The sequence below is a fragment of the Buteo buteo genome, chromosome Z (assembly GCF_964188355.1).
Source record: "Buteo buteo chromosome Z, bButBut1.hap1.1, whole genome shotgun sequence".
In the NCBI taxonomy this organism is placed as follows: Eukaryota; Metazoa; Chordata; class Aves; order Accipitriformes; family Accipitridae; genus Buteo; species Buteo buteo.
In genome coordinates this window covers 88071683-88087173 of record NC_134204.1, presented here as the reverse complement: position 1 = coordinate 88087173, position 15491 = coordinate 88071683, and the positions used below count along the sequence as shown (strand labels likewise).

General features: G+C 38.6%; 1 protein-coding gene across 1 annotated transcript in view; it reads right to left on the bottom strand.

Moving 5' to 3' along the window:
• ZCCHC7 (zinc finger CCHC-type containing 7) overlaps positions 1-15491 on the bottom strand; it is a 123029-nt gene that overhangs the window by 13906 nt on the left and 93632 nt on the right. The window contains exon 8 of the mRNA XM_075020500.1: positions 11666-11701. Within this exon, the coding sequence (XP_074876601.1) occupies positions 11666-11701 (36 nt within the window). The remainder of the gene's footprint in view (positions 1-11665; positions 11702-15491) is intronic.

Below are 15491 nucleotides of genomic sequence, written 5' to 3'. Positions count from 1 at the left end.
AATGTGCAACATTAAGTGAAATCGTTTCCTGGAAAGATATTATAGGTATCTATATTTTATTTGCCATCTTAAACATATCTGGGTCTTTATGACCTTATTTTTAAAATGTATTTCCTTTTTACATTTCCTGGTGCAAATGGACTGCATAAATAAGCAATGTGCTATGAGGCTTCAGACTAGCCGATAAACCCTTTCAATTTTCATGCCAGCTTCTTCTTTTGTAATTCAAATCTGGCTGAAAACTGGCAGCTCTGAAAACTGAAACAAGCACTGCCACAAATACCTTGTAATGCTATCGACCTTGTCTGCCCATGCAGTGAGAAAGGGGGATGCATATGTGTCTGCAGTCATCCAGATAACACAACTCATTTTTTTGGGGGGATAACAGAAGCCAGCCCCGGACTGTGCACCAAAAGCAGTCATTACCAGGCAAGCTGGAGAATAAGTCTCTTCAAAATACACAGCGCATTTAAAAACCATATACAGGGCTCAGCCACTGCTTTCATTACCAATTTTAATTTAGCTCCTTCAGTTTGCCAGCCAGATAAACTCTTTAGTGCTGTTTTTTAATCTATTTGCCACATTTTATGTTTAAGATTATAGTAATATGGGACAGGAGAAGGAATCACTTTTAGAGGAAATAAAGAAATAGATCCGCTTATCAGCGCCCATCAGAAAGTTCATTAATCAGCCAGGCTTTGTGCCCCCTAAATTGAAAGGTTAAATAATCCTCTCAGGAATATTTCTCGGCACCACCGCCAATTGTCCGGAGAGAAGCTGCCATTCACAGCACTCTGGATCGGTGACAGGGTATTTTACCACTGTTTGGACCCCAAACAATGATGGACAAATGGCCTGGCTTACAAAGAAACCTTTTAGTACAAGGATGGAAAAAGGACCACAAGCTTTGAAGTGGGGTGGGGGAGGTGGGTGCGTGGGGCAGAGGCAGGGAAGGAGGAGGAGGAGGAGTCTCATGCATGGGGACACGTATATTTTATTTGAATGTTTATTAGGAGACTCGCCAAACGTCGTTATATGCGCGCCCAGGCATACGCGCAGAAAGAGTGCGCGCGGGCAGGCACTACACGCACGCACACTTGCCGCACTAAGTGTATGCATACTTACACATACATTTATACATTAATCTGAACACAAACATTTGCAAAGCCTGTAAAATCAGAAGATGAACAGAACTAAAGCATGGTTATATTTATTAGCTAATACACCGGGGAGCCCAACAAACCCCAAGGTTTTAATTTTTACTGTCATTCTAGATGATTTACAGCTTCCTTTCTCTCTCTCTTTAACCTTTATGTCGTCTACTAATCACCTTTCACCATCAGATGCAAAAGGAGGAAGTACCACATATGAAACAACTTTCTTAGGGGAGCATTCTTAACAGATATTTACTTTGAGGTGATTTCTGATCACAGCTAAAATTGAAGTAAACACAGAAAAAATACAGTGCTTCTGGAGGATATGAGATGCCAAAGGAGTGGTGCATCAGTTTGTTAGAAGTGAGTTTTTGCTGGGGTACATTCTAAACAAACAATAATTCAAGCTTTTTTCTTTAAACTTCCTAGCATCTGGGCTTGAATCTGTATCATCCTTTACTGACAGCCAATTTTAGAGAAGCATTTTCCTTACATTACCAACATGTTAACTGTGCATGTTGATGTTTATCAATTTCCTCATAATTTTTTCATGTGTGCTCCATTTAAGAGCATCATATATATTCAGTAATACCATAATTATTTTTACCTAGCTTTATAATGAGTGACATTAATCCAGAATATGTCCTTGAAGAAATGTCTCACAGCCTATATACAACCATTAACACACAAAAGCTTTTCCATGTCCTTCTTGCACACCTATTTTTTTAAATCAGTCTCAATTCCATGAAATTTTTACTTTATTATGACTTGGGACTTTCTGAATAGTCTACAGCACCTGAAAATGGATCACAAGATTTAGATTTCTGCTCTTTCACATCACATAAATATGCCATTGATCAAAACTGTTTTCTCCAGACCAACTTTTGAGTATCTCAGTGCTATTATTTTCCCTCTCTTTCCCTTCTCACACCAGCATCAGAAAAGCACAATTAATTTAACCAGGGTCTCATCTGCCATCAAAATAAGTCAGACAGAAACTGGACAGCACGTGCAAATCTGGCACAATTAATTTTAAAGCAAAAGATATTTCAGGTTATCACATAGTCCACAGAAATCCTTCAGTGTTTGTGTATGCTTGTGCACAGGCACTCACCACTCCCTTTTTAAGTGCCGAAGTTACAAATATACTTTAGAAACAGAATTAAATGTGTAGTCAAGAAACAACATGAAATTACTTCTGTTAGCTACAAGATGAGCAGTTACTACAGGCAGAGAAACTGCACGTTTGAGGGGAGGGGGGAAATAAAAAAAAGACAGAAAAAAAGACAAGCAGCTTTTGGACTTGACACTGGCTGTGAGAAACTTTGAACCCAAGCTGCGGCCGTCCATTTCTTGCAAATAAATCACCTGGTCTACTGTAAAAATAGCACCTCTTCCTGCAAGTGTTGCCCCCCTTCTCCTCGTGGAGAATTGAAGCCTCTGCCATGCCCCTGCCTGCGGCGCTTTTGAGGAGGGACCAGCGAAAGGGGCCTCGATGCAGATTGGGCTACAGGGTAAAATGCCTAACGAAGCAGCGAGGAAAAGTTTATCAACTCCTGGCAGAGGTGAGGAGACCAGCCAAGGCTGTGGGTCATAGTCTGTTTCGATGTGAGGTGCTGCCAGCACCGGCGAAATACAAGGGTGGCTGTTTGCGCCCATTTCAGAGTCATACTCACTGGGGTATGTTCGTCAAAGGTTAATTTAATCCAAACCTAACATTCAAAAATAAGTTAAAACTGAAGGCCTAACTTCACTCCCCTGAAGCTAAAAATTCTGAGGGATGCCTTCTTCTTTTGCCATATGTGGGTCTGATAGCATATATGCATATATATCATGCAAATCACCCACTGCTCTGAGACTTCTCCAGTACTGCAGTAAAATACTACCTACTTATGGCACATGGCTCTATGCTACCCATCACTTTATACAGGTCTTTGGTTCCTTTTAATTCCCTTTACGCTTGATTTTTCAAAATTTGAAATAAAAATCAGGACAATTCTGTCACGGGGATAGTAACTTTTCTATTCATATGACAGGACCTAACAAGATGTACTAATATTATTGACATGATAGACCCTCTCGGAATTAAATCAGTGAATACTTTTAGGGAATCCTAATCCGTAGATTATTAACATGATCAAGCATAACTTGAGAAAGTTACCGTCTAACCCGTGTGAGCTCCTGGCTGCTCCTAATACACACAGATCATTGACAAGATGAACTAGCAGGTCTGGCAGCAACATGGACAGTCACATACGCTGCTGCCAGCGCAGAGCTCCATAGACTGCTGTTGCTAAATACCTGTGACGTTTCAACATGAAAAGCATTTGTATGATAAAATGCAACAGTTTCAGTACTACTAAACCACCTAATTTACAAGCAGCTACTGAGTGGACGTTTGTCAAGCAAAATACTGTTCCTAGTTAGGATATACGTGCAAACGGTTCATGGAGATTTACACTCTACTGATATTTTACATTTTTTCCACTGTGCAACACAAAAATGCACCAAAATACATTTTACGTTACCTACATGAAAGTGTGATTTTTGTGTGTTTTAAAATGTCTGACAGATCACAGATAATTTTTGGTTTCCTATGGAATTTTGAAACCGACTCCAAGTTCTAACAAAACTGAGAAAAAACACCTTCATACCAAGTTCAGAGGAATAATTTTCAGGAATATAGGAACTTTAATATGAATATTTATAAACAGGATTTCCTGCAGAAAAAGGGCATAGAAATATTTAAATTTTTTTCCTCAAATGAAAGTCTGTTTTTAAAATGCATTGGAAATCTCATTCTAACTTGAAAATTCTATTTTCCTTATTTAGATGGTTAATACTTGAAACAGTAAAAATTATTTAAATGATCATATAGGTTCATGTTTTCAAACTATAGGAAAGAGAGGTGAAAATTTTTACCAAATTTGTAAGCATTAAAGAAAAGATCATCTTAATCCTTCCCTTAAAAGAACTGCAGTTATGGATATGATGGGGAGACATTTCACCAATGACTCTTACCATCCTGTTTTCTGTTTAATTAACCACTTATCCAACAGTTTTGGCATGTGTTGGGCAAAGGAGGAATGCAGATGGTAGCTTCTATGTTGAGAACAGAGCAATTCCTGCCCACAAGTTTGCGTGGGAGGGAGCAGCTCTCTCCAGTCTTTCTCCAGTCATGAGTGCATCTTGCCACCAGGATTGCTGGCACAGCATTTGAAAAATGTCACATACTGCACAAATAGCTTTCTGGGCATGCAGGGGTTAGCTAACAATAGATTTAAACATTCAAAATATTAAAATACATTAATTTTCATCCCCTTTTAATTTCCATCCCCTGCTCTTCTCCTTTTCCCATTTAAAGGCAGGCCTAAAAGGTATTGCTTTTGCAGAAAACAGAGAGTTCCTTAAATAACAATAGTGTGCATATTGAAGTCATGGATTCTCTGAAAGATGCCACTTCTCAAAGACAAACACTTCGAGGAGGTTATTTGGAACCCCAAAATCAGAGAAATGGAAATTACTTGGTTCAGACAGTCAAGCTTTTTAATTCCCCCCAGTCCCAGACTGCTTCCACAAATATATCAAAATGCAATTTCTGGTCAAGATGTAATCAGACTTTAGCCCTCAATTTAAAAGCACCTTTTATTTTATTTTCTGGGGAGACAGATGGGGAAGAGCATGAGACAGATAAACGCTAAGATAAAGCAGGCAAGCTTTCTACCATGCTTACATGAGTAAGGTAAATGGCAGCTGATGACCGTGCTATTGGAAGGTAACACAGCCCACCCAAAACAGCCTTAGGTCTGTGCAGGAGCCTGCAGTTTTCTGGTCCAGCCTGGCCAAGAGCCAGATGCTGACCTGGGGTAACGACCACAACCCCGGGGAGGTAAAAGCAGACGTCAGCTAGGGATCTGTCCTCTGCAGTAAAGAGGTGCCAAGACACTGTCACTTTTTCCCAGGAAAGAAAGTGCAAGTGCAAAGACGTGTTGGCATTTTACAGGTAACCAGCTTGAACTTTCTATTTCAACTTAACCGACACAGAAAAATCCCTAATTATTCGGTAATCATAACTGGCCAGGGGTATTAGTTAAAACCCAACATCTTCATCAAAAGGCAAACTCTAAACAGTATTTTTTCTATATGTTACATATTTATATAAAGTTATTGAAGCTGCTACTTTTCCCTGTAATATTTTAAATACAGTTTTCAAGTAAAAATTGGGAAAGAACTCTATCTAGCACGCTTTTGTACTGAAAGCTATAGTATATGCTTCGTACTCAAAAATTTACACTTTTTTCAGAACCTGAAATTCTCTTTGTTTTCTGTAAAAAAAACTAGCAGAAAGAATACTGCCTTTTGTGAAATACAGTTTCTTTGCAATACAAAAAGATTTTGGGGTTAAGTTTCTGATAGCCTCAAAAATATCTGAAACTTGACAGAGAACGGTAACACGGCACAAATTATAACTAGTAGTGGAAAATGAACACAATGTAAAATAGAATCCAAGAGACCCTCTAGACAGCATACCAAACTACCTCTAACATACCTATTTTCACCAGAACAACTGTGCAGGGCAGGCAGACATTTCAGAAGCATCTCTGTCATAGAACAGCACTTGCAAAAGCGGTAAGGCTCAGGCTTGAACAATGCAAGAAGATAATTTAAAAATAAAGTACCTGCCAATTGTTGTCCAAGATCTGCCCTACCTCTTCCCCTGGCTAAAGAGGCTAGCATGCATTTTCAGAGAATATGAAATGTTCACGAACCCAAGCACCAAAAGGCACCTTTCCTTCAAGCGCAAGCGTGAGGACACCGTCACACTCTAGGTGTTCGTGTTTCCCCACAATCCACAGGAGGCAAAGTCATCCTTACCCTAAATTCATATCCCTGGGAATTTTGGGTTGCCTTCCCTGTGAAACATCCTGTCAAATGGCTACTGAAGTGCTGACACACAAGGGCCCGCTCTGTGATTCCAAAATACGAAAAAAATACACTGTCTCCTGCATAAACAAAGTGGTATTTTTACTAGAATTAATAGAAATAATCTTAAAACACCTGGAGAGGAACTGGTCAAGGGCTGAAATATTTAACAGGAACGTGATTATCTCGTGGTCTGCAGCCTTGCACCGTGCAAAGACCAGAGGAGCTGACACTGCAGCCATGTTCACAGCCACTGCAGCAGCCCCATCCCTGCACACAGGGAAGTCAGGCTTAATCTCCTCCTGAAAATACTTCTAAACCCATCCTTTCCCTCACCACACAAAACCTACAAAGCTCTGGAAACCACAAATGCTCTCTCTCTGAAGCTTAAATATTTTTTTTGCCAGAGTCATATTTTAAATTTTCTCTTTCTGAAAGTCACATTTTAAAGGATACAAATTGACTTTAAGCAACACTGCTTACATTTTCATTTCAGAAAAAAAGTGGCAGGCCATGAGGAATTTTAATAATGCACACAAAGAAATCCGAGCGCAAAATTTAAACACAAAAGATGCATTGTCCCTTCATGTCTTTTACGCACAGAGGCCAAAACAGCCAATTCCTGGTTCACCTTCTTTTATGTAAGTGGATTTAAAGTAAGATTAACAAACTGTCAAAAACCATGTTAAATGATAGCCTCTGCTAGTTAAAAATTCTGATGGTTCTAAAACTCTGTTGGTGGCCATCTTGGCCTAGGAGCTTTAATATAAATGAGACTGGTGAAGGCAGGGGATGGGGGAAGGAGTCCTTATGGCCAGAGCAGTACATGGGGAGGAAGAGGTTATTAAAAATGAGCAGTCCCTACAGAAAGAAAACACCTAACCTGAGCAGAATTTGTGTTTTAACTTATGCATCTACACCGAGAAACACACTAGAAAAAGAAAAATTGTGCTCTGCCCATTTTAGGGATGGAATTTCATTACTCCGTAGATATTTTCTGAAGAAGATACTAATACTTGCAATGTTAATTCCTATCCGATTATTGCATCCACATCTTGCTCCTGAGCCGGACTGGCTATGTTCGTTTCTGTACACCACGAGTCCCTCTGAACAATGAAGCAGTGCAGCATACATAGGGAGATCTACACAGCCAGCACGTATCCCATTTTATATTGAAATACTGAGATGGCCATTTGCACGTCTTGTGGGTACCCCCACCAGTACCACCGTGCAGAAGGGGTTTGCGTTACGCTTCAGGCGGACTCGCCTGGAAGAAGAGCAGCTTCGCGCCTGAGGCAAAACATGGGTCGCTATCCGCCGAAAATAAATTTCCTCTTTATTCTCCAGTGATGTCATCTGTTGGGTGGACAAGCGACCGCTCACAGCAGCGCAATATCTACCCTCAGTTTCACCGGGTCACTCCAGCAGCAAAGCCCCTGGACGACTTTCGGGATGGGAGCGGGTCTGGACCCCAGGTCCCATCCGCCGGTTCGGGTGCAGAATGCAAACAGCCTCCTTCCATGGCGCGGTGCCCCCACAAAAGGCCAGCTCCCATCCTGCCGCCCAGCCGAAGCCCCGAGCTGTTAACGTTTATGGCAGTTCCCATACTTGGGGAGAAGCGCTGTCCCCCGCAGAACGCGCCACCGCGGACCCCACGCCGCACCTCTGAGCCTGGGGCGCAGCGGAATTGTTCTTCTCCTCCAGCGCGCGGACCTGCTTAAAATGGGAACTGCCACTGGACACGCAGTTAGGCAGTTGGGCAGCAGATCAAGCTCAGAGGGACGCTATTGTATTTTTTTTAAGAATAAAATGCGAAACTGAACCAAACAAATGAAAATTATAGGGTGCCTTAACCTCACAAATTTTTTCCACTGACTTCCTTTTTTTTTTTTTAATTAGAGGGCTATAAACTGGCCTCCACTTCAGTGCAAAATATTTAATAAACGTCTCTACCTTCACAGCTGAAATCCAAAATGACAAGAGAAAGGGAATGAAAAAGAGCCAAGCATTCTGAGGATGAAAAAGCACTGTGATGAACACCCCCGATATCCTTAAGATGAAAAGGGGATGTGATGGCATGTCCTTTGGAACACAGACCATATTTCTCTAGGTTTGTGGAACCTCTGGCATTTAGAAAGACAAAGTTGTAAGCTAAGCTTCCTAATAATCTACGACAAAGAGCTTTACAAGACCTTCAAATGCCTTGTCTGTGAAAAAACCACACATATTATTTGGACTGCAGTAAGCTATGATCAAAACTGTCTATCTTGGATCTGCCAATGAAGTCCTTGTCTTATTATTTGAATTGATAATAATAACCTGTTTGAGAAACCTAAGCAGGTATCAAACCCGACCTATTTATTGCAAATAGATACCTATATGAAGAAAAAGTTAAAATATGTTTTGACAAACGTAATTTCCCTTTTCTGATATAGGAGAAATACACAGAGAGCAGGCACAATGAAAATGATTTGTAAAAGTTTTAAATCACCATCTTAAAGAGGTTATTAAATATTATTTTAAATCACAGTGGGAATTGGATTGTTCTGCTGACTTTGATTGGTTTTTTTCAGAATAATTTTAGTTAACAGAGTTGAAAGAACAAGTTTAAAGAAACTAACTTCATCCACTTATAAAGCTTTGATTATCATAGAGCCTTTAAATTTAAGCTTCATTGAATACAATATGATAATCTTTTTTCTATCAAAAGCCAAATTAAAATATTCTGCTTATAATCCTTTTTGCCATTTCAACTGCTCATAAGATTTCTTGCACTGGCAGTCGATTTTGGTTGGAATAAGACATTTCTGCCCATACAACAAATTATTTGTAATGTGCCAAAATTTGTCACCACAGCTAATGTAAACAAAAACCTACCACCATCCATAACAGCCGAATGGATTTATTATTTAGTCATTGTTCTAGTCTATCCACATTTCTGTGCAGGGGCTTCAAGAAGTCAATAGATGGCAGTCCATCTCTTAGGAAAGAGCCAGATAATGAATAAAATCACCAAACGCTTCACAAAAGAGAAAGGTGGAAGGCTGTGTGGTTTTTCACAAGCATTCACAGTAATTAACTAAGAATACGTTATATAATGCAAAACATTTAGACAAACTTTGTAATGGCTGTCTGGAAGCAACGTTATAAAAATGGTCTTTTATTACAAACCTGAATGCCTTGTTTTATTTGCGCTTATATGTACCTGCAAGTGTGACACTCATGATCAATTTACCAAAATCAATTTAAATGTAGTGGTTGTATTCATGGCTAAAGCACAGGAAAAACTCACTGTAGCCTTAGTCTGTTTGTGAATAATCAGGCAGCCTCTGCAGCACAGCACCAACCACAACAGTACTTTTTTTTTAAACTTCTATTATTTTTCTTTAAATTGTTATCCTGTTTGTACAGAAATATTTCTTCTAAATTAGGAAAATTATAAACTAATTTCTATAGTGAAATACTACTATGCTGATATAAGAGTAAAAGATCTTGAATTTTTAGTTGCAATTCTATAAATACATACACAATATACATTATTCTAACAGAAGTTTTGATTCTTGTGAGAACTCCGTTTACTTCTGCTTTGGGTGCAGAAGAGAACACTTATCACACATTTAAACAATTCAGATAATGCAGTTTCTTGAGGTATAACTTATTTTAAATATCAAGCATGTCTTTCACCACACAAATTTTTAAATTCCACGCTTAATCTGACTACTAATATAAATTTAAGTCAACATGAGTCTTCCCATGCAAAAAATGGAGACGTGCAAAGCATTTCCCACATACCAGAAATGTGGATTATTTGCAGATAATTTGCAGTTCATTGCAAAATAAAAAATTAATTATCAGTAGCTAGGTTCTCACTTAATGTCAATTTATCTTTGCATGCCCATATTTGATCACATTTCAAAATGGCCCTAAAATGCACTAAGAAGTTCCAAATGGGTACTTTTATTAATACACTTGTATTCGTAACTACTACATTTTCTAACAAGAGCTTGTTTTGACAAATGTTGTTAGCTTTACACTAAGTGAAGTGTAAACTCTGAACACTTTCTACAAAATTCACAGGTAAAATTTTCTACCTCAGACACCTCAAATTCTGCCCTAGTAACCGCTTAGTCAGGTTTAAGCGCCTCCACATTTTTTTACAAAAATAACTATTTTCTAAGTGTAGATTGCAATTCACTTTTTGAGGAATTTGCAATGGCAAGCAAGACTAAAATTAAATTAAAACTTATACATCAGTAAAAACCAGAACCCAACATATTAGTGCATCTAATATAGCCATCTGATTATTAGATTCCAAATACAATAAGCATTTCAAAATCGTTTTTACATGCACCCTTAGGAATTATAATGAAAGACAGTATTTACCTTTTTCCTTCATGCAATTTTAAAAAAGCAAACAAAAATACTCAGTGAATGCACCTTTTGCTCATAATGGTTTTTTTTTAGAAGTCTATACCAATTCTGTTTAAAAGAAAAGTAAATGCCCAGAAAGGGTGCACTATTTCCAAACCAGATCTTTGTTTTAAAATCATTATGCAGAAAATACAAGCAAGGGATTTTAAACACAGATTTCTCCTATTCATTGAATTTAGAAGCAAAAACAGAAAAAAGAGCATTCCACTACCATGAAGAGGTGGAGGCAACAAATTATAAAGCACATCCCATTTATTGCTCAAAAGAAAAAGCCCACACCAAAGACTCGTAAAGAAAAGTAGTGGACAAACTTTTCTACTTTGTTTTGAACGGACAGCAGTGATTAATTATCTGTAACAGCTAAATACATATCTGGTTGATCTGGATAGCAATGACAGCAAAGATTCAGATGAGCAGCAAAAATCCTAATCTTTAAAGGTGTTTTTATGTATAATAATTTTATAAATGAATATATTCAAGATTTGTGATACCAATCCATTGAATATTGTCTTAACCATTTAAATATTGTTCCAAGTTTCAGTATTAGACAAATTTATACACATTCTGTTTTATTTTTATCTCTATTTTACATATGAGGAAAAACTTTTTAAGTAATACACTGGTACAGTTCACAAAGTTTTATTCTCTTGTTTCAATGACTAAAGATCAACTAATGCAGGCCAAAGGGGAAGTTATAGCTATACCCTTACCAATTAGAAATTATCTGCAAAAGTTTATAAAGTGTATTTGCTCAAATTAACATTTCCACTCTAGCTGAGATTTATTTTACTCATTTAAAAAGAAAGCTTTGTCACACACAGTGATTAATTGCCAGCATCTGGGATATCTGAGATGGGATTATTGCTTCTGCTATGCATCTCAACTTAATATTTAACCCTCTTTATATGTGTAAATGTAGTCACTGAGAGAGTGCTGCAAAGCACTCATTTAATGATTACAGTATTAAAATGAAATCGTAAGTTCTAAAGATGTTTAAAAAATAGTGACAGTGTTTCATTGCATTCTTCAGTTCAAAAACTCTTCAGATGTTTATTATCTTCTCACAGAAGATGCTTGTCTATATTTTATGGTCAGCAGTTCACAGAAGAGTAAATAGGTTGGGTGTAGAAGAAAATAAAAAAGGTGTTTCTACTTACTGTTAGGTGATACTGCCTCCATATTTCTGGGCAAGCCTGGAAAATAAAAATATTGATCAGCTAGGAGCATGAAACAAGGTGCTTTACAGCCTGTTGGTTTTGGCATAACACAGTATCCACCGGTGTCGGTCACAGGAAAATAAGAAGCTTAACTGAAAGGGTCTGCATTTCAGCTTCAAAAACCTGGCTAGACAGTTTAATTGAATTTTACACTGGTTTAACACACTCCCTGCCATTGTCAGAAAGCCAGTAACAGTTTTCTCTCTCCCCTTCTTCTCTGAAGGTTAGAAGTTTGGGAGAGTAACGTGCTCTTAACTGCAATAAGTATTAACACTGCAAAACAAACAGAAATTAATTTAAATTCTGCGTTTTCTGACATTTTAAATTTACATAATGTTTTGGAAATTAAATCACAAGGTACCTTCCTTTCTTGTAGGAATAGAAATATTTCAGTATTTTTGTACATATCTCTATCCTAATCAAAATCTAATTGTTACATGTAATAATCCTCAGTAGCCTAATGTCAGATGAGTAGTAAACAAGAAGCATAACAGATTGCTTTAATGTTTCTATTTTTATAATGGCTTGCTTGATTATTTTTTTTTACATTTTTTTTTTAAACTTGCCAGACTCGCACACAAACTTCTAAGTGCAGCCCTTTGTAAAAAATTCTGCAGAGCAGATTTTTGAATCACCGCAATAACACAATAGACCTGAGGAATACATAAGAGACAGGAAAGAGGAAGATGTGGATATTCTTTAAACAAAATCAGAATGTGTTAATGATCAATAACACAGAGGTTACTTTCTCAAGGGTTCTCAATATTTTTACAAAATTTACAGTATTTCTGTCTCTTGCTATGACCCCCAAGCCATGAACAGACACAGAAATAGTGGTACTTTGTCTGTTAGCCATTTTAGTGTTTAAGAGAGTGTGCACACAGTTACTTCAACGGAGGTCTTTCACTTTTGTTTAAAACATGTAACCTTTTATTAAAATAGCTCCTTAATCATTTGAACAATTAGCAATTTGGTTTGCCAATCTCAATTTTCAGTATTTTAAGAAGAAATATTAGTTATTCTGTGGCTTCTACATAATATGCTGTAGCTCCAATTTCAAACATTGAAGCCTCATGACTACTTGCAAATGAGTACTATTAACATTTCTTTAGATTTCGAATAAATTTTTCGCTCATGCCTAAATTCTTGCCTTCTTTTATTCTGCAGAGCATGTTAATTAAAAAAACCCACACCCAACAACCAATATAGGCAACTGAATCTCTCAAAAAATAATCCAAGTTTTTGACAGTCACCCTATGGCATATACAGTATGTTTTTCCCGGATGTGATGGAAATGATTTTATTTATTATTCATTCTGTTAGTAACACAATTTTCTGGAGAAAAATCTACAATCTGTTCTGTGTAATGGTTCAACATTTCTCCACTTACTCAAATACTGCATGTAAATATTTGAGTTTTATATTAATATTTCTATAAAGAAAACGTGTGAAGTGCAACACATTTCTAACAGAGGAACAGACTACAACATTTGACAGTTTGAACACACTCAAGCTGTCTTCCGAGTGCAAACAAAAGGATTTTCCTCCTTCGCTAACTTACACAGGATTGGGAGTCACGATATATAAAGGCTCTCTAGCGTATAAAAATATTCTATCAAAGACCTTGCCTTCTCTCTCAAACCTGTAAAAGGCTTCAACTGTACATGAGACTTTTGCTGGTTTAGCACAGGGGTAGCAGGCAGTTATTTATACATTAGTTCTGGATAGTTTTCGATTACCACAGTGTCCCCAGACTAATATGGTTGAAAAATCGCAATCAATGAGTTGTCACATACTGGCAAAATGCCACTCTGTGATATGACCTTTACTCACACAGCAGCTATTTAATAATAAAAAAAAATAAATTACTTTATTTTTGAATAATAGTTTGGTTGTTTTGGTTTTTTTTTTTTTTTTTTTTTTTTTTGCTCTGGACACAAAGACATCACTTACAGCGAGAATCTGTAACTCAGAGTAGGAAACTACAGTTGGCACAGCTCTTACCAAAACACTGGAAGAGGCACAGTCCCAACATCTCAGCAGTGCTATCAAGAGGTAGGTTTTATCATCACCGTCTTTAAGGATGTTTTAAGGCTGTGGGAAAACTTAAGGGAGGTAGGAAGAAGGGGGTAAAGGAAAATTGGCCAAGCATATTTCTTCATTCAGATGGTGATTCGGTGTAATACTTTTCATCATCACAATGATCACTTACGAAGTTCAGAAGTTGAATACAATAGTCGAAAACAGATGCCTGGCTAAACAACAGCTTTTTAGAAACGATGCTTTTAACTAGGAGTCTTATTACCTTGCATCAGCTCGGAGTTATTGTCTGTATCTTCTATCACGGAATGACAAAAAGTATAATTAACAATTACTACCGAATACTGGCTTCTCAAATGAAGCAAAGAGGTTTGCTATGGAAGAGAGCATAACCAAATACAACAACCGCCGAACCTGTGATTTTTCTTATTTATTTAAAAGTACTTAACCATGAATGGCCCTCATTTAAAGAAAAGCCCTTGTGGTATACAAGTACGATGGCAGTGTGATGAACTACATTAAAATAAAATTGCATTTATTTCCTGCCCCAGTGGTCTGACCTTACTAGCATTTAGATGTACCAGCACAAAAGGTGCCTACTCTTAAAAGCAGTGCCACCGCGGCACAGCTGCCGAAAGCGCGGGCGAGGTGTGCTTCCCCACACCTCTCGCTACGTCCGCGTGCCTCTTGCCGCACGAGTGCCGGGCAATTAATTTTCCCAAATTCGTGCCGTTTCTGCCGCGGCCCGCATTCGGTGAATTCGGGAAGGGCGATTATTCATATCCGAGCCTGATCCGGCTGAGGTCGCCCCACCAGATGAAGCGAGGCTGTATACTGCACATTTTGACCCGTATTGAATTTTATCAGGTGCTAATTATTGTTTTACCAGAACAACGGCTTAATGCATCTGTTGTTTAATTCCCACTTCCCTATTCTCAAACGTGAACATCAAAGAAAATAAAACACTCAATCTCAAACAGCCCCTGACAGCAGACCAGGACTCGAGTGCTCAATAGACAAGGCCCTTGCCACCAGTTCTCATATTTCCACAACAATGAGCAAACACAAAAACAGCACTAAGCGGCCTTTCCTCCTTTCCGCTCCCCTTGGCCGGTCGTCTGCCTTGCGCCGAGAGGGCCCTCGACGGCAGCCCTGCTGGGAGCGCGGCGCGGGGGAGAGGATTAGCCTCGCTAACATGCGAGCATTTGCAAAAAGGGAAGGAAAAACCCCGCTACTGTATTTGGCGTATGAATAACCAAAATGCACGCGCTGACAGGAGACCGGGACGGGCCTGCGGCTCCCCGGGAGAAAATGTAGCTGTGATGAGTGACAGGGCTTTCAGGAAATATGTTCACAATCACAGACAGTGAAGGCCATGACCTAGATCGTTTAAGAGCTTGTCTTGTCAAATTATCAAAAGCTTCTTCCTCTCTGAATAAAGAGTGACATAAGTGAGTGTCAGAAAGCTGCAGGCTGACAAGCCAAGCATACAATAACAGCATGCACGTCACATACTTGCCGAACACCGCCACGGCTAGCGGCAAATCTTAATGAGAGCGCGGCTGGCCCAGGAGACTTGGGTCCCTGCTGGCACAGCTACTCATCTCGCAAAAATCCTTCAGCTCCAAGTCAGTTATGGTCTGACACGACGACTACAATTACTAAACACAACTTTTTAACAGAATCCTCTGGTGCTTTGTCAAAGCGGCGGCTGCTAGGAGCTGCC